This window comes from Chlorocebus sabaeus, chromosome 16 (genome assembly GCF_047675955.1).
Source record: "Chlorocebus sabaeus isolate Y175 chromosome 16, mChlSab1.0.hap1, whole genome shotgun sequence".
In the NCBI taxonomy this organism is placed as follows: domain Eukaryota; kingdom Metazoa; phylum Chordata; class Mammalia; order Primates; family Cercopithecidae; genus Chlorocebus; species Chlorocebus sabaeus.
In genome coordinates this window covers 79,991,700-80,011,381 of record NC_132919.1, presented here as the reverse complement: position 1 = coordinate 80,011,381, position 19,682 = coordinate 79,991,700, and the positions used below count along the sequence as shown (strand labels likewise).

General features: G+C 54.1%; 1 protein-coding gene across 2 annotated transcripts in view; it reads right to left on the bottom strand.

The window, feature by feature from the left end:
- Window positions 1–19,631, bottom strand: part of HEXD (hexosaminidase D) — a 22,965-nt gene extending 3,334 nt beyond the window's left edge. Inside the window, exons 1-8 of one of the 2 annotated variants that reach the window (XM_008013369.3) lie at window positions 19,521–19,631; window positions 18,191–18,325; window positions 13,112–13,221; window positions 8,415–8,502; window positions 5,886–6,050; window positions 3,606–3,789; window positions 2,734–2,805; window positions 2,109–2,304 (exon numbers count right to left, since the gene is read on the bottom strand). In XM_008013369.3, the coding sequence (XP_008011560.3) occupies window positions 2,109–2,304; window positions 2,734–2,805; window positions 3,606–3,789; window positions 5,886–6,050; window positions 8,415–8,502; window positions 13,112–13,221; window positions 18,191–18,274 (899 nt within the window). In that variant the 5' untranslated portion in view covers window positions 18,275–18,325; window positions 19,521–19,631. The remainder of the gene's footprint in view (window positions 1–2,108; window positions 2,305–2,733; window positions 2,806–3,605; window positions 3,790–5,885; window positions 6,051–8,414; window positions 8,503–13,111; window positions 13,222–18,190; window positions 18,326–19,520) is intronic. The other variant, XM_037993250.2, reaches the window with a different exon arrangement.
- Between the last annotated feature and the right edge of the window lie 51 nt (window positions 19,632–19,682).

Below are 19,682 nucleotides of genomic sequence, written 5' to 3'. Positions count from 1 at the left end.
ACAGGTTCCATGCGGTAGGGCTCTCACATCAACTCCGTTCCAGAAACCGGACGAGTGAAGAGCGTGGGGATTCCTTACTGCGATGCTTTCCAGAGCCATGGGAACTCTGGGTGGGCCTTGGGTGGGTGGCCAGTCATTGTCCCTCCCCCCAGCACCTCTGGCCTCTGAGAAAAGGGTTCCTGCTCCTGGGGGCTGCCCTCGACGCCCCCTCCTAGGGCCTCTGGGCCTCTCCTGCCCACCCTCTCCCTTGGCTGCCTCCTGTCTGGCTGGTGGGGGCGGCAGCTTTTCCCCAAGAACCCACGAGGAGGGTGCGAGATCAGGCCTGGCAGGAAGCAGGTCAGCGGCAGCATCTGTCCCAAGTGAGGGCTGGGGGGCCTCAGCCTGGCTGGGGTGGGAGTCAGGGCTTCCCACTGCCAGATGGGGGCCTCCACCTGCCTGTGCCTCAGTTTCTTCAGCTGTGAGGTGGGTGACAGACGCCGCCCCAGGTGTGAGCACAGGCGAAGGCTGGGCGATGCCTGACGCCACAGCCCCAGGCTCGCCTGAAGGATGTGCCGCCCCTCTGGGGAGGAGGAGCCTCGCCCTGCTCTACGGACGGTCCTGGTTTGTGTAGACAGAGCTGTATCCCAACAGGACAGTGGGAACTATCTGGAAGCTTCTAAAGAGCCGCTGCCAGCTCTGGACATGCATGGCAGCTGTGAGCTGCCCCTGTAGCAGGCTGGCCCACCAGGCTCTGCGGTCCCCACCATGAAATTCTTGACTCCATCGAATCTGAGCCTTGTGGGTCAGGGCATGGGGCCCCCGGTGGGGTCCTGCCTCCAGCCGCTTGCCTAGCCCACGGCACCTGCGCCATCTGCCCCCCAACCCTCTAACTTGAGATGAGACCCAAAGTCAGGACTTGGCCGGCGACCAGGGGTTTATCTGTAGCTCTGCTTTTCACACGGTGTCGTCAGGGGAGCAGGGACCTGGGAGCGCCAGGGTGACGCCACGGAGGGTGACGCCACGGAGGCCCAGCTCCTCCATGAGACTAACAAGGCCCATCCTTGCCAGGCAGGACCCACAGTCACGGAATGTTTACAGCTGAGGAAGTGCTCAGACACCTGCAGGGGCCACTCCTACAACAGCGGACAGCCCTGGCGTCCCCACACCCACGACAGCATGTGCCTTCTAGGTCACCACAGTTAGGCTTCCATAGGCTACACACTGAAATGTCCAGGACAGTTTTCTCTAAATCCATAGAATAATACATTCTTTTTTTTCTTTTTTTGCTCTGTCGCCCAGGCTGGAGTGCAGCGGCGTGATGTTGGCTCACTGCAACCTCTGCCTCCTGGGTTCAAGTGATTCTCCTGCCTCAGCCTCTTGAGTAGCTGGGATCATAGGCACATGCTGCCACACCTGGGTAATTTTTGTATCTTTAGTAGAGATGGAGTTTCACCATGTTGGCCAGGCTGGTCACGAACACCGGACCTCCGGTGATCCACCTGCCTCAGCCTCCCAGAGTGCTGGGATTACAGGCATGAGCCACCGTGCTCAGCCCATGGAGTGACACATTCTGTCACACTATTGGCCCCACCCACAGGGAGCACAGCTTAGTGTTTACATAGACAAGACCCTGATACGAGAAAAACGGAAAACAGAGCCGGGCACGCCTGTGCTGGCCCTCCAAGGGCCCTACCTCTGTCACTGGGCACCTTTTGGTGACCTCCCCTCACTGCACTCGGCCTTGAATTCTTTCCTGTGCGAGACCCGAGAACCTTCTTGTGGGGTCTGAATTGAGATGGCATTTCTAGCAACTGAGTGAAATCCTGAAAGAACCGAAACCCCTCCTTGTGCCACAAGCAAGACATACACACACAGCCTCAGGTGCAGTGCACACGGGCGGCATGGGGGCTGGGGACCACGTGTTTGTGACCCTGAACACATGAGCAGCACCCTCTGTGGCCGCTCTGGCGTGTAGGGCCCAACCCCACATGGCTGTCTCCTGCAGCTCTTCTCAGAGGCCTGGGCTGCTTCCCCTTTGAGCGACCTGGGAAGGCCCTCAGCGGATGCTGGACAGGCCGATATGGTGACCACCAGAGCTGCCCTGGACCCTCTGACTGGCCAGGGCTTACCTCTGCCAGCCGGTCAGGATGATGCCCTGCAGTGAGTCCGTGGGCCTGCTGCCTGCCACCTGCAGCCACTGCACATGGTTCCTGAGGTGGTGCTTGATGGGGGGCACGGCCTGGCTGGGCCCTGTGGCACCCTTGAAGGCACTGGCTGCCCACAGCCGCAGAAAGCCGCACCGCCAGTACTTCTGCATGAGGAGGACTGAGTGAGAAAGCAAACAGGTGAGTGGCTCCCGGGGAGGCGGCCGACGTGGCCCCGGACATGTCTCCCGGGGCTATACCCAGAGCCGACATGGGAGCTGCCAGTGACAGCCACTGGGTCCCAGCGTGGGAGACTCCAGAGTGTAAGTGGCTGGCCTGGGTCCCAGTCAGGGAGACTCCAGAGCTTACGTGGCCCCGGTTCACCTGCTCACTGGAAAACACTGGTGGAAAACACTGGTAGAATGGGGAGGTGAGGCACCCGTGCAGGGCGGCCATCCCGAGGCGCCACGGGCTGGGGTCTGCTGGAGCTGTGCCCTGGCCTCTAGCTGTGCAGGCCCTAGGCTGGGCAGTTGGGCTGCAGGGTCACAGGGCCAGGGATGGCCTTCCCAGTCATGTGGCCACGACAACACACCCCCAACTTGGCACTGACCCTTGCCGTGCACATCCAGGTCGGCCGCGTAGTCCCAGAGCACCGGCTCCACCAGCTGCGGCACCCCGGACGCTGCAGACGGAGCAGACAGAGTGGACATGAGGTTGGTGAGACACCCAGACCACACCCTCAGCCCCTTGGACCTACCTGTTCTCGATCTGCCTGAAAGTGTGAGCATAGATACTTTTTTAAGACAGACTTGGCACTATGCTGGGTTTGGACAATGAATGCCACAACCACACACAGCGCCTTCCCAAGCCAGCGCCCACTGCAGCGACCCTGCTCCCACTGCTGCTCTACCAGGCCATGAGCCACAGGCACAGCTGGAGCACGTGGCTGAATGGAGGTCACTCTAAGTCATCTATGTGGCCATGCGTGGGTGGGAGCTGCCAGGCCAGCACGGCCCTAGGACACCCTGGCTCCCAGCTCTGCCATGGGGCTCACGGAGCCTCAGGGCTCCATGTGGAACAGGGCCAGGTGTCTGAGCACCACCTCTTGGCCCAGAAAGGCACTCAGCAGCTCATCCCAAAGCCTCAGGCAGAGTGAGCAGGGCCCAGGGTCTGGAGGAGCTGCCAGCGGGAACCTCGGCCCCCAGTTCCAGCAGGGCTGGCCTTGGAAGAGGCTGCCACGAGGGCGGGTCACTCCCAAGCCCTCTAGGACTGGGCAGGCCCGTGCTCTCCTGCCCAAACCTCCACGGCTTCTAGGGAAACGACTCAGACCCGGTGTCGGGGGGATGCAGGAGGTGGTTGTGGCAGGTCTGTGTAGGGCTGGGGCTCACCCTGGGGCCCACTTCCTACAGCACCTTCTTTCTCTGAAGCCGTGGGTCTTGGGCAGGTCAGTGGCCCACCCCTCCCCCAGCCCCGTTGGCCGACCTGTGAGCTGGTCCTCAGGCAGGTCTCGGAGCATGTCGTCCCACACCAGGGGTGTCACGCTGGGGCGCCGGGCCTGCACACGGCTGGCCACCGCCCGCATGTGTGACAGGCACAACTTCCCTATGCTGTTCTGCTCTTGCTGCAGCCACCGGCGCGAGGCCTCCCCCTCTCCGAGGTAATAAACCTGCAAGGGAGGAGCGGGACGGGGTTGCCTTGGCAGCCCTGCACACTGGCAGGAGGGTCCGGGGTTCACACCGTACCCTGACGAGAGGGGCCGCTGCCTGTGGGGAGGAGGCCGGGGAGGGGCTGGGAGCCTTTGCTTACCACCCCCAGCGTGTCCCTGTTTTCCTCACTGAGCCCTGAACTTCTACTCAAGGTTTCCTGTGAATGTTCACAGTAGCTCTTCTCACAACCGCCAAAGCGGAGACCACAGGGGTCCATCCCCCATGACAGACCAGCATAGGGCAGCGTCCCCCACCATGAACACGGCTCGGCCTCAACAGAGAGCCAAGCTCTAGCGTCCCAGAGGAACACAGGTCATACACTGTGTGACTTGGTGCCCATGGAATGCCCAGGCGCACAGATCCACCGAGACGGGAAGCAGACCGTGGCCGCCGGGGGCTGGGGGTGGGTGCGGGGCTTCAGCCTGGGGCGATAGTCCACACCATGAATATGTGGAAGAGGTGCTGACGTTCATACTTATTATTTTGGAGACAGGGTCTTGCTCTGTCGCCCAGGCTGGAGTGCAGTGGCACAACCTCCATCTCGGCTCACTGCAAGCTCCGCCTCCTAGGTTCAAACGATTCTCCTGCCTCAGCCTCCCGAGTAGCTGGGATTACAGGCACCCACCACCACACCTGGCTAATTTTGTATTTTTATTTAAAAAAATTTTTTTTTGGGACGGAGTCTCACTTTGTCGCCCAGGGTGGAGTGCAGTGGCTTGATCTCCGCTCACTGCAAGCTCCGCCTCCCAGGTTCCCGCCATTCTCCTGCCTCAGCCTCCTCAGTAGCTGGGACTACAGGCGTCCCCCACCATGCCCAGCTAAGTTTTTGTACTTTTAGTAGAGACGGGGTTTCACTGTGTTAGCCAGGATGGTCTTGATCTCCTGACCTCGTGATCCGCCTGCCTCGGCCTCCCAAAGTGCTGGGATTACAGGTGCACGCCACCACGCCTGGCCTAATTTTGTATTTTTAGTAGACACGGAGTTTCACCATGTTAGCGAGGCTGATCTCGAACTCCTGATCTCAGGTGATCCACCTGCCTCAGCCTCTCAAAGTGCTGAGATCACAGGTGTGAGCCACCACGCCTGGCCTGTTTGTTTATTTATTTATTTATTTATTTAGAGCTGGAGTCTCGCTCTGTCACCTAGGCTGGAGTGCAGTGGCGTGATCTCAGCTCACTGCAACCTCCACCTCCCGGGTTGAAGCGATTCTCGTGCCTCAGCCTCCTGAGTAGCTGGGATTACAGGCACCCGCCATCACACCTAGCTGATTTTTGTAGTTTTAGTAGAGATGAGGTTTCACCACATTGGCCAAACTGGTCTCAAACACCTGACCTCAGATGATCCACCCACCTTGGTCTCCCAAAGTCCTGGGATTACAGGCGTGAGCCACCACACCCAGCCTATATTTTAAAATGGTTAGAATGATAAAACTTATGTGCATTTTACACACACCGATTTCCTTCAAAAAAAAAAAGGAAACTTCTGGAGCTAAAATGTTTAGCTTGGGTTCTCCGTGAGCCACAGCCCTGCAGAACCTCCCAGCCCCGTGGGCACTAACCCTGGTCCTTTCAGCTCTGCACCCTGCCCAGGCCCTGACTGAGCTTGAGTCCAGTGAGTGGAGGGAGGGGCGAGGGTGGGGACTCACTGGGCTAGAGGGGGCACGTCTCCGGCACCGCCTAGGGACCACCTTTTCCAGTGGGTGCTTTAGGGTCCAAATGCAGAACTTCCTTCCTCTCAGCAACGAAAGGGTGTCCCTTGAGTTGCACCCTGACTCGCGCTGACTGCTGGTCCTGGGGGGTGAACCTGCCCGCCACCCGCAGGCCTCTGCCAACCCAGCTGCCCCGGGTGATCTCATCTGACACGAGGGCGCCTCCCTCGGGCTCTGCAGGCTGTCCTGTGCCAGGCCGTCCATCCACCCAGGGAAGATGCTGGACGGGGCTCCCCGAGGGGAACAAGCCTGGCTCTAGGCCTCAGTGCCTGGACGATCTTCCTATTTAAAAGGACAAGCCATGACAGGGGAGAGTGTTCTGCACAGAGCTGGGGTGATGGCACCCACCTCGTCACACCCGATGTGCAGCCATCGGGCGCCTGGGTGCAGCTCCAGGACCTGGTCAATCATGGCGCCCACCAGTGCCAGGGACTCCGCCTCGTGGGGGTTCAGGGTGCAGGGGAAGGGGCCCACCTCCCGCAGGTGGGCGAAGGCCGCATGCTTCAGCACGAACTGTGGAGAGACAGGAGCTCACGTTGCGGGCGGAGGACTGGGCTCATCTCCTTCTGCCCACCTGGGGCTTCTGTTTCAAATCTACGGATAATATAAAAACATTAGGCCAGGCACAGAGGCTCAGTCCCGTAATCCCAGCACCTTGGGAGGCTGAGGTGTTTGAACTCAGGCATTGAGACCAGCCTGGACAACATGGTGAAACCCCATGGAGTCTCACTCTGTCGCCCAGGCTGGCACAATCTTGGCTCACTGCAACCTCTGCCTCCCAGGTTCAAGTGATCCTCCCACCTCAGCCTTCCCAGTAGCTGGGATTACAGGCATGTGCCACCATGCCCAGCTAATTTTTGTATTTTTAGTAGAGATGGCATTTCGCTATGTTGGCCAGGCTGGTCTTGAATTTCTGACCACAAATGATTCACCTGCCTTGGCCTCCCAAAGTGCTGGGATTACAGGTGTGAACCACCTTGCCCAGCCTAATTTTTTTTTTTTTTTTTTTGAGATGGAGTCTGGCTCTGTCGCCCAGGCTAGAGTACAGTGGCTCAATCTTGGCTCACTGCAAGCTCCGCCTCCTGGGTTCACGCCATTCTCCTGCCTCAGCCTCCCAAGTAGCTGGGACTACAGGTGCCCGCCACCACGCCCGGCTAATTTTTGTATTTTTTTTTTTTTTTTTTTTTTTTTTGAGACGGAGTCTTGCTCTGTAGCCCGGGCTGGACTGCAGTGGCCGGATCTCAGCTCACTGCAAGCTCCGCCTCCCGGGTTCCCGCCATTCTCCTGCCTCAGCCTCCGGAGTAGCTGGGACTACAGGTGCCCGCCACCTCGCCCGGCTAGTTTTTTGTATTTTTAGTAGAGACGGGGTTTCACCGTGTTAGCCAGGATGGTCTCGATCTCCTGACCCTGTGATCCACCCACCTCGGCCTCCCAGTGTTGGGATTACAGGCGTGAGCCACTGTGCCCGGCCATAAATTTTTTAAAAACAAAATCAGTTTAAGAAAAAAAAAAAAGTGGCTGGGTGTGGTAGCACCTGCCTGTGGTTCGAGCTACTTGGGAGGCTGAGGCGGGAAGATCACTGGAGCCTAGGAAGTTGAGGCTGTAGTAAGCCATGATCACGCCGCTGCACTGTAGCCTGGGAGACAGAGTGAGACCCTGTCTCTGAAAAGAAAAAAGAGAAAAACGTTTATGTAGGAAATACACGTTTCTTTGTATAACTCTGTGTAAGAACAGAGACTCTGTGGCCTTGGCCTATGGTTTCTCACTGCCCCCTTCCCCCTCAGTGTGGAAACCACAGCTTTGCTGCCAGAGGGGCAGACTTAACTTGAAGTTGGGTAAAAACCCACCCCTTTTGGGGGCACGGTCAGTAGAAGTAGCAACTGGAGAAAAGACTGTGTCTTCCGCCTGCCAGAGGGTCAGTCCCTGCTGGGGAGAGCCAAGACTGGCTGGAGATTTAATGGGTGACCCTGGAAACACAAAGCCAGATGGTGCTGCACACTGTCCTCAGGACTGGCTGACGGGGGCCACATACACGTGCAGGGACCTGTGAGGGCCAGGTGGGAACTGCGCAAACCTGGGGGTGCACCCCCCATCCACACACAGTCCTGTGGCAAGGGGAGGAGGCCTGTGGGCTCAAGGTGTGGGAGCACAATCTCTGCCCAGACCCTCGGCTGATGACCAGCTATGAAGACAGAGGGGTGACCCTAGGAAGCCAGGATAAAACGTAAAAATAAGAACCAAAAAATCTCAGCACGGACATCAGCGAGCACACACGGCCAGGGCAGGTGCTGCAGGTTAAATGCAGACCACTTGCTAGAAAACAACAAAATGACCATCACCAGCCACTGGGGAAAGGAGTAAACATTCAGCTTTGCTATAATGTATTCACTGAAATGTTCAGTTCTCAACCAAAAATTTTTGAGGTGTGCAAATAAACTGGAAAGTAGAATCCAGTTCACAGACTCTGACTCTCAGTGGGCCCACATATAGAATTTATCAAATATTTCAAGAAAACTACTACGAATATATTCTAAGAATGAAAGGAGGCTGGGTGTGGTGGCACACGCCTGTAATCCCAGCACTTTGGGAGGCCGAGGTGGGCAGATCACTTGAGGTCAGGAGTTCGAGACCAGCCTGGCCAACATGGCAAAACCCCATCTCTATGAAGAAGACAAAGATTAGCCGGGCGTGGTGGCAGGCGCTATAATCCCAGCTACTTGGGAAGTGAGGCAGGAGAATTGCTTGAGTTCAGAATGTGGAGGTTGCAGTGAGCCGAGATCACGCTGTTGCACTCCAGCCTAGGCGACAAGCCCAGCCTGCACTGGACTCCCCACACCTGGCACTAGGTAACAGGAAACTTCCATTCCTGCCACTCACCTCCATGTGTCCAAATGTCTGCACCAAGGGAATCACCTCCAGCTCATTGAGTCCAGCCAGATGCAGGATCTCTTTGATTTCAGAGGGGCTGGAGAGACAAAATTCATGCAGAGAGGGTCACATGCTGCCCACGTGATGTCCACATGCCCCCCAGCCCTTCCTCGTCAGGCCCTAGGGGGCTCTCCGGAAACGGTGAGGCCCTCACTCCACAAAGCTTGATAGATATCCTGGTTTCGGCCGGGCGCGGTGGCTCAAGCCTGTAATCCCAGCACTTTGGGAGGCCGAGACGGGCGGATCACGAGGTCAGGAGATCGAGACTATCTTGGCTAACACGGTGAAACCCCGTCACTACTAAAAAAAAAGTACAAAAAACTAGCCGGGCGAGGTGGCGGGCGCCTGTAGTCCCAGCTACTCCGGAGGCTGAGGCAGGAGAATGGCGTAAACCCGGGAGGCGGAGCTTGCAGTGAGCTGAGATCCGGCCACTGCACTCCAGCCTGGGCGACACAGCCAGACTCCATCTCAAAAAAAAAAAAAAAAAAAAAAAAAAAGATATCCTGGTTTCTGGAAAGGCACCTGCTCTAAATTTGGGAAGATGATGTTCTAGCATGTCCTCAAGTAACAGTTCGCTTTTCAACCCGCGACAAGAGAATGAAGTCATCACATTTTACAAGAAACTACTCAAGGCCGGGTGCGGTGGCTCACGCTGGTAATCCCAGCACTTTGGGAGGCCGAGGTGGGCAGATCACTTGAGGTCAGGAGTTCAAGACCAGCCTGGCCAACATGGTGAAACCCCGTATCTACTAAAAATACAAAAATTAGCTGGGCCTGGTGGCACGCACCTGTAATCCCAGCTACTTGGGAGGCCGAGGCAGGAGAATCACTTGAACCCAGAAGGCAGAATTTGCGGTGAGCCGAGATCGCACCACTGCACTCCAGCCTGGGAGACAGAGCAAGACTGTTTAAAAAAAAAAAAAAAATGCTACAGAAGGAGCCACAGTCCACCCAGAGCCAGGTCAGCAGCTGCCTCAGGGCAGGCCCACCACAGGGCCCTCAATCTGAAATAATCCCTGGGGCACACGTCCTCTGCAGGAGGGTCACATCCTGGGAAGGGCTGACCGACCCGGGTCAACCTCTTTGTTTTTCACAAATGAGCTGTCATTTATGAATTTATCTAAAAAAATAAGCTATTTCTAGTTTTTGTATGTGTTTGAACCATTTTAGGCTAACCCATTCTATAGATTTATGAGTTATGTAAAGTCTTTTTTTTTTTTTTTTTTCCGAGACGGAGTCTCGCTCTGTCTCCCAGGCTGGAGTGCAGTGGCCGGATCTCAGCTCACTGCAAGCTCCGCCTCCCAGGTTTACGCCATTCTCCTGCCTCAGCCTCCCAAGTAGCTGGGACTACAGGCGCCCGCCACCTCGCCCGGCTAATTTTTTGTATTTTTAGTAGAGACGGGGTTTCACCGTGTTAGCCAGGGTGGTCTCGATCTCCTGACCTCGTGATCCGCCCGTCTCGGCCTCCCAAAGTGCTGGGATTACAGGCGTGAGCCACCGTGCCCGGCCAAGTTATGTAAAGTCTTTAAATATTCCTGCTTCAAGCTTCAAAGGAACCCTGGTACTTTACTTTTTCACATCAAAAGACAAAACGTCTTCACTGTAGGAAGAAAACTAGAAGAGTATGAAGAAAATGCAAACTCCTGACCATCTCATTGCAGGCCAACACCCTGGCTCACTGTTCCTCTCTTGTGGTCTAACCACATGTGGGCTGCACGGCGTGTGGGTTGTTCTGACACATGGAGCCGAAGTCCTCCCAGAACGGACGTCACATTACGTTCACCAGCAGGTAGTTTTCCTCTTTCTCATTCTCATCAACACAGAGTCTTACAATGATTTATTTATTTTATTTATTATTATTATTAGTTTTTTGAGATGGAGTCTTGCTCTGTCGCCCAAGCTGGAATGCAGTGGCGTGATCTTGGGTCAGTGCAACCTCTGCCTCCTGAGTTCCTGCGATTCTCCTTCCTCAGCCTCCTGAGTAGCTGGGATTACAGGTGTGCACCACCACACCCAGCTATTTTTTTTTTTTTTTGAGATGTAGTCTAGCTCTGTCGCCCAGGTGGAAGCACAGTGCCGTGATCTCGGCTCACTGCAAGCTCTGCCTCCCGGGTTCCGGGCATTCTCCTGCCTCAGCCTCCCGAGTAGATGGGACTACAAGCGCCTGCCACCATGCCCAGCTAATTTTTTATATTTTTAGTAGAGACGGGATTTCACCTATGTTGGCCAGGATGGTCTCGATTTCCTGACCTCGTGATCCGCCTGCCTTGGCCTCCCAAAGTGCTGGGATTACAGGCATGAGCCACCGCACCTGGCCACGCCTGGCTAATTTTTGTATTTTTTTGGTAGAGACAAGATTTCGCCATGTTGGTCAGGCTGGTCTCGATCCATCTGCCTCAGCCTCCCAAAGTGCTGGGATTATAGGCATGAGCCACCGTGCCCGGCCCGAGTCTTACAATTTTTTTTAAAAGTCTTACCAGTTTGGTAGCCAGGATGGTGCTGCATTGTTGATTTAGTTTCTTTGATTTGAGTACTATGAGGGTTTAACATTTTCTTTTCTTTTCTCTTCTTTTTTTTGAGACGGAGTCTCGCTCTGTGGCCCAGGCTGGAGTGCAGTGGATCTCAGCTCACTGCAAGCTCTGCCTCCTGGGTTTACGCCATTCTCCTGCCTCAGCCTCCCGAGTAGCTGGGACTACAGGCGCCCGCCACCTCGCCCGGCTAGTTTTTTGTATTTTTAGTAGAGACGGGGTTTCACCGTGTTAGCCAGGATGGTCTCCATCTCCTGACCTTGTGATCCGCCCGTCTCGGCCTCCCAAAGTGCTGGGATTGCAGGCTTGAGCCACCGCACCCGGCCAGGTTTAACATTTTCTTTCTTTCTTTCCGTTTTTTTTTTCTTTTTATTTGAGACAAACTCTGGCTCCATTGCCCAGGCTGGAGTGCAGTGGTGCAGTATCAGCTCACTGCAGCCTCTGGCTCCCAGGTGTTAATCCAAACTGCACCATTTTGTAAGCCCCCTGCCATTTTCCAGACCAGGCTGAAGGGAAACATTCCACAGGGCTTCGGCCTGCCCAAGATCCTGCCCAACATCCTGACTACACAGCCCGGGATCATCCCGAACACCTGACCACACGGCCGGGATCATCCCGAACACCTGACCACACGGCCGGGAACATCCCGACCCCGACCACACGGCTGGGACCGTCCCGAACACCTGACCACACGGCCGGGAACATCCCGACCCCCTGACCACACGGCCGGGACCGTCCCGAACACCTGACCACACGGCCCAGGATCATCCCGACCACCTGACCACACGGCCGGGATCATCCCAACCACCTGACCACACGGCCGGGAACATCCCGACCACACCTTGCTGGGGTGAAGGATCATCCTGACCATACCTTGTTGGGCCAAGGCCCAACTGAAGGAACATCCTGATCAGATTCTGCCGGGAACAAGGACCCAACTGCCTCACCATGGGAACGTCTGTCAACATCTTCCCGGCAGCAAGCCCTACTGCCCAGCCCCTCCCGTCCAGCCTGTAAGTGCCCAGCCTGTAAGCGGCGGTGCACTCTGGCATTAAGCTGGTCCCCCAGCTCTGTAGGTTTCTGCAACATTCCTGTGTTGCTGTAGAGCCGCCCTCTCTTTCTTTAACCCTCGCCTTCCCTTTAAAAAACCTAACACCAAGCTCAAGTCATCCTCCTATCTCAGCCTCCCGAGTAGCTTGGACTACACAGGCCCATGCCATTATCCATGGTTCATGTCAGTATTTTATGTAGAGACGGGGTTTCACTGTGTTGCCCAGGCTGGTCTCGAACTCCTGAGCTCAAGTGATCCACCCACCTCAGCCTCCCAAAGTGCTGGGATTACAGGCATGAGCCACCGCGCCTGCCTAATTTTTGTATTTTATGTAGAGATGGGGTTTCACCATGTGGGCCAGGCTGGTCTTGAACTCCTGAACTCAAGTGATATGACCACCTTGGCCTCCCAAAGTGCTGGGATTACAGGCATGAGCCACCGCGCCTGGCCGTAACATTTTCTTATACGTTTATTGGCTTTTTTTGTTTCTTCCTTTGGGATTGGCCAGTTAGTGTCCATTGCATTTATCTTTGGGGCTGTCACTGATTTTCACAGAGACCTGTGATTTTAACGCTGAGCAGGGACCTCCCATCTCCACCACACCTGATTTTATTGATTTTGATTTTCTCCCCTTTAATTCTTCACTTCTCTAACTCAAGGCTCAACTGTGGCCTGAAGAGCAGCCTCTCCCCACGCCGAGGCCTTCTCTAGCCCAGCTTCTCCAGGCCGTCCCGTCAACAGAGGAAACGCCTGCAGGACAGACAGGAAATGCAGCTTTTCCCTGTAGGGGGCGCTGCTGATGCTTACTTTCCCTTTAAACGTTTCAAAATTCTCTCCAGTGACTGTTTGAAATGAAACTTTGTTTTCATTTTATGATTATTTTTTACAATTAAAGAGATGAATTTAAAAAGACAAAAAAGGGATGTACCCACCACTGTTCATTTCCTGACTGTTCCACCTGCACCTCCAGGTTGCTGCTCCTCCCGCCCTGCGGAACCCCCCCTTCCCCGCTTTCCCGCCACGCCCCTGTCCCTGCCACGGGCGGTGCTACCTGTAGGCAGTGTTACCTGTAGGCGTACTTGGCCCTCAGTAGCCTCAGAGGGCCCTCATAGGGAAACATGTCTTCATACTCAATGAGGAGGCCGTTTGCACCTAGCGCACGGAACAGAGGAAAAATCTAGGGGGTAAACAGGGAGAGGTTAGGAAGAAGTGGCCGCTGGAGCACGACGTGGCACGTCCACAGCGGGGAGACGCTTTCCCTTTCAGCCTGTGGAGACTGTGGGAGTTGCTATTCCTATTTTTCCTGGGAACCTTAAATCCAGAATGTGAACTTTACGTTATGCCAAATGAAAGTCCCCGTTCCAGTGACTATTTTGCACAGCAGGGGAGACATACTATGAAACAGGGCTGCTACTCAACAGCTTAGCGCTGGTGGCTCAGCTTGGGAGGGATGGCTCCGACCAGCAGGGAGCCACTGAGAAGCAGCTCTTCACGTACAGGGGCCCAGCAGGGCAGCCAGGCTGAGAGGCACTGGCAAGGCACAGGGGACAGGGCAGCCAGGCTGAAGGAGAATGGCAAGGCATGGGGGACGGGGCAGGAGGAGCTGGGGCAGGGGGAGCACGGGTCTGAAGAGTTGGGGTCAGCACCTGGGGGAGGTGAGAGGAGGTGCAGAACTCATTTGTTCCTGGGCTGTACTCATGGGGTCCCTTCCCCCTCGTTCTTCTCCCCACTTCCTTCTTTTTTTTCTTTTGAGATGGAGTCTCACTCTGTCACCCAGGCTGGAGTGCAATGGCGTGATCTCGGTTCATTGCAACCTCCGCCTCCCAAGTTCAAGTGATTCTCCTGCCACAGCCTCCCGAGTAGCTGGGATTACAGGCACCTGCCCCGACGCCCAGCTAATGTTTGTATTTTTAGTAGAGACAGGGTTTCACCATGTTGGCCAGGCTGGTCTCGAACTCCTGACCTCAGGTGATCTGCCCGCCTCAGCCTTCCAAAGTGCTGGGATTACAGGTGTGAGCTACTGTGCCCAGCCTCTTTTTTTAACAGACAGGGTCTCACTCTGTCACCCAGGCTGGAGTGTGCTGGCTTGATCATGGCTCGCTGCAGCCTCCAATTCCTGGGCTCAAGTGATCCTCCAGCCTCAGCCTTCCAAGGAGCTGGGACTACAGGTGCATGCTACCTCCTGGATGACACACGTGCAGGAGAACCAAGGAGCCCCAGCTGACAGTCGCGATGAACTGCTGGACACAGAAGGCCACACAGGCCATCAGATGTTTCTAGATGTTACGGGGCTGTGACCACCTGAGAAGCCTCGGTCAGAAAAGCAGAACCATGCAGCCAACCAACAGAAACACAAGGGGTGATGAATGGAGACCTTAAGTTTGGGAGATCTGTCACGCAGCAACAGATAACGGAAACAGAGACTCTGGCTGTGTGTAAGTTGGATCTTCTTTGCCATATTCAATTGTCAGAATGCCTTTTTTTTTTTTTTTTTTTTTTTTTGAGACGGAGTCTTGCTCTGTCGCCCAGGCTGGAGTGCAGTGACCGGATCTCGGCTCACTGCAAGTTCCGCCTCCTGGGTTCACGCCATTCTCCTGCCTCAGCCTCCCGAGTAGCTGGGACTACAGGCGCCCGCCACCTCGCCCGGCTAGTTTTTTTGTATTTTTTAGTAGAGACGGGGTTTCACCGTGTTAGCCAGGATGGTCTCGATCTCCTGACCTCGTGATCCACCCGTCTCGGCCTCCCAAAGTGCTGGGATTACAGGCTTGAGCCACCGCGCCTGGCCTCTTTTTTTTTTTTGAGATGGACTTTCACTCTTGTCCCCTAGGATGGAGTGCGATGCCGCGATCTTGGCTCACTGCAACCTCCGCCTCCTGGGTTCAAGCGATTCTCCTGTCTCAGTCTCCCAAGTAGCTGGGATTACAGGCACCTGCCACCATGCCTGGCTAATTTTTGTATTTTTAGTAGAGATGGGGTTTCACCATGTTGTCCAGGCTGGTCTGGAACTCCTGACCTCAGATGATCTGCCTGCCTCAGCCTCCCAAAGTGCTGGGATTACAGGGATGAGCCACCGCACCCAGCCCAAGTCAGAACGGCTTTTCATCAGCTGTGTGTAAGTTCAGTCTTCTTTGCCATATTCAATTGTCAGAATGCCTTTTCATCTCTCTGTGTTTGCTTTTTTCTTTTCTGTCATCTGTTTTCAAATACTGCACTTTCCATGGTGTCTACTCACTTTTACACTTCTTATGGTTTAGTCTTCATTAAAAAAATGTTTTTTCTTTAGAATTCATTTCTGAGCTCCACAGGCAATTTTTTACACCCTTCTTTTGTCTAGTTACCACATTTCTGGGCTTGTCTCTCTTTTTTTTTTAGAGTCTTGCTCTTTCGCTTAGGCTGGAGGGCAGTGGTGCAATCTCGGCTCACTGCAGCCTCTACCACCCAGATTCAGGCAATTCTCATGCCTCAGCCTCCCAAGTAGGTAGGATTAAAGGCGCCTGCCACCACGCCTGGCTAATTTTTGTATTTTTAGTAGAGACGGGGCTTCACATGTTGGCCAGGCTGGTCTCGAATTCCTGACCTCAAGTGATCCACTTGCCTTGGTCTCCCAAAGTGCTGGGATGACAGGCGTGAGCCACTGAGCCTGGCCTGGGCTTTTCTATTTCTGATTTATGCTGTTCTTTCACAGCTTCTGTGATCTTCTGAGCATCTTTTATCTCATTATGAAATATTATGGAACAGTGTTTCCTGCTGGGTGGGCGTGTGTCTGGAGCACCTTCACTGCTGCAATGCTATTCAGATCATCTTTTTTCTTTTTTTGTCGAGACGGAGTCTCACTCTTGTCACCCAGGCTGGAGCACAGTGGCACAATGTCAGCTCACTGCAACCTCCACCTCCCAGGTTCAAGCGATTCTCCTGCCTCAGCCTCCCGAGTAGCTGGGACTACAGGTGCCCACCACCACATGGGGCTAATTTTTTGTATTTCTAGTAGAGACAGGGTTTCACTGTGTTAGCCAGGATGGTCTTGATCTCCTGACCTTGTGATCCACCCTCCTTGGCCTCCCAAAGTGCTGGGATTACAGGCGTGAGCCACCGCGCCCGGCCTTCCTTTTTCTTACCTATCTTTGTATGATGTTAACACTCTTTCCTGCTTTTTCTTTTTCTTTTTTCCTTCTTTTTTTGAGATGGTGTCTTGCTCTGTCACCTCGGTTGGAGTGCAGTGGTGCAATCTCAGCTCACTGCAACCTCCGCCTCCTGAGTTCAAGCGATTCTCCTGCCTCAGCCTCCCGAGTAGCTGGGACTACAGATGTGTGTCACCATTCCTCGCTAATTTCTGTGTTCTTAGTAGAGACGGGGTTTCTCCATGTTTCCCAGGCTGGTCACAAGCTCCTGACCTCAGGTGATCTGTCTGTCTTGGCTTCCCAAAGTGCCTGGATTACAGACGTGAGCCACCATGGCCAGCCTGTTGCTCACTTTTAAGAACAGGCTCTTGTGTTTGCAATGTTGACAGGCCAGCCTCAAGGCCCCCTCCTCTACTGCTGCCATGTGGCATTAGAAACTGCAGGCTCTGTGTAGCTACTCTGCAGCATTTTTTGACTTCCGCCTCTTCTGGACGCCTTTCCCCAGGACCTGAGCATTCCGTTTTCCCTTCACTGTTCCTGCCCAGTTCAATGTGGATTCTTTCCCCGTTTTGTCCTTAGTGGGGGCCGCTGTTCCTCTGGAAGGAAGTTTCATTACGTATTTCTGAGAGCTTTGCAGCCTTGGGCCTCCCCTACACCCTCCTGAAAGTTTCGTTGGGTATTTCTGAGAGTCTTGCAGCCTCGGCCTCCCCTGCACCCTCCTTTAAGTCTCTTTGCACTCAATCTCAGATGGGAGCCATTAAAACTCTGCCCCGCTTCTCCCTGTGGGAGACCTTTATTTACTTTTGAGGCTAATTTCTGGGTCCTCTGGTCTCAGCACTGTCGGAGTTTCCCTCTTTCCTCTGTTACCTCCTGCTTGGCCGCTAACCCCATACAGGTGTTATTCTGTCTGTGGTTTGGCCCCACCCACTTGTAGTTTGGGATCCGTGGGGACACCCTGATACCTAGTTTTGTTGAAGAGTGTCTTCGTTTTCTAGGGGTGCTGTAATAAATGACCATAAACTAGGTGGCTTGGCCGGGCACGGTGGCTCACGCCTGTAACCCCAGTACTTTGGGAAGCTGAGGCAGGTGGATCATGAGGTCAGCAGTTTGAGACCAGCCTGGCCAACATGGTGAAACCCCGTCTCTACTAAAAATACAAAAATTAGCCAGGCATGGTGGCGGGCGCCTGTAACCCCAGCTACTCCAGAGGCTGAGGCAGGAGAATTGCTTGAACCCGGGAGGTGGAGGTTGCAGTGAGTCGAGACTGCACCATTGTACTCCAGCCTGGGCAACAAAGCGAGACTCCATCTCAAAACAAAAACAAAAACCAACTGGGTGGTTTTTGACAACAGACATTTATTCTCTCACAGTTCTAAAGACCCTAAGTCCAAAATCGAGGTGTCAGCAGACCCAGCTCTCCCTGAAGGCTGCAGAGGAGGACCCTTTCTTGCTTCTCAATAGCTTCTGGTGATCGTCAACTATCCTTGGCATCTCGGGGTTCATGGCGCATCATGACCTTCTTGGCTGCCGGCACCGTGAGGTGTCCTCCTGGGTCTTCACACTGCCTTCCCTCGATGTGTGTCTCAGCTTCTAAATTTCCCTCTCCTCGTAAGGATGCCAATCACTGGATTAGGGTTCACCATATTCTAGTACAACTTCATCTTATTTTGATTACATCTGCAAAGATCCTATTTCCAAATAAAGTCTCACTCATAGGTCCCAGGGGTTAAGACTTGAACATATCTTTTTGGAAAGACACACTTCCACCCACAAGAAAGAAGCTGTGAGTTTCTTTTGTCCTCTCTCTTGTGTTTTTTTTTTTTTTTTTTTTTTTTTTGTCATCCTGGTTGTTCTGTTTTTGTGAGAGGCTATGGGGGAAATTCAAAATCAACGCTGCTGCCACCATCTGCCTCCACTAAGAACCTTGCGGTTGTTCCAGGCACCCATTTCCACAGAACACTGCTCCAAACTTTGAAGAATGAAGACAAGGCAAAAAGCGATGCTCTAGAGGTGAAAGGGAGTCCTTACCTCTGAGAGGTATGAGACCTTTGGTGGAGCTCCTTTAAGGTCTAAATGAACTAATCTCATCTTAAATGGCGTGGAACCTGACATTTCAATATTTTCTGTGAACTCCTATGGGGAAGTCTCCTCAGGGACTTCTTCCTAGTGGAGAAAATCGAGAGTTATCAACAGGGGCAGAAGCTTCTCCCTTTGCCTTTCCCCTTATACTTTCAGTTTCAGTTCTGATACTAGCCAGTTTTGACTGACTCGGAGGAAACTCATTTTGCTAACATGAAAATGAACCGGAAGGCTTCCTCCATGTTAAGATATAGAAACCTCTGCTATGTGTGATTTGCTGCTAAAACAAAACAGCACTCAGCCTGTGGAGTAGCTGGGGTTACAGGCGCCCGCCACCATGCCTGGCTAATTTTTGTATTTTTAGTAGAGACGGGGTTTCACCATGTTGGCCAGGCTGGTCTCAAACGGCTGACCTCATGATCCACCTGCCTCAGCCTCCCAAAGTGCTGAGATTACAGGCGTGAGCCACTGTGCCCGGCCATGCCACCCAGTTTGTTTATAAGATGGTTATGATCTATAATAACACAAGTAACTGCAAAACAACTTCGTTTTAAAGACCTTGTTAAACTAGATGTACTATGCTAGTGAAAAGTCGGGCAGAAGCCCCTAAACATTTTCTTATCAAGCCACACAATATGGTGCGTCTGTAGGAAATTTATCCTAATTTCAGGTAATATTAAAACTAATTTGTATTTCTAGAGCTCAGATCAGCTTGATTATAAAAAGGAAGAAACTGCATAACTGACTCCAGGTTGGGGAAAACTGTCTAGGATTTAAGGTAAGCTAATACATTTTTAAAAGCCCCCAAGTGCATCAGAGCTAAGCGTAGTATTATACTGAATAAAAGCGGCATCCAAAGGATAACGAAGCAGCTGGGGAAGGGTAAAACTTATTTATTTATTTATTTTTCCTATCTACTATGAAAGCACAAAGGATTGGGTGAGAAGAGGAAAGGAAAGCTTTGCATGTGAGACAGATTCAGTTCAATAATCCAACCCCTGGTTCCGTGCAAGGGTTCGGAGGCTTCTGACCCTAAGGACTCTGTAACACAGCAGGGCAGGCCGGTGGTGCACACGGACACCAAGCACTTTCAGTTTCGCCTACGACCAGTTACCCACAATATTCACCCCCAGGCTCGGTGCCGCTGCGGGACAGCCACGCTGGGAGGCGCCGCTCGGGAGCCCGGCCGTCCCTCTCCAGGTACAGGCACCGGGGAAACGCTTCCAGCCGGCAGCCGCCCGGCCGAGCGCGCGGAGCCAGAGCCGCACCCGCACCTCACCTGCGCCGCCGCGGTCCCGCGAGGTCCGGGGCGCAACCAGGCGGACCTCGCCCCCGCGGCCGCCGCCTCCGCTCTGAGCCCCGCCCAGATCGGCCGCCGATTGCTCCGGCCTGGCCGCCAGCCCAGGGGCCGATGGCCGAGCGCGTCGCTCCCGCGTCCCTG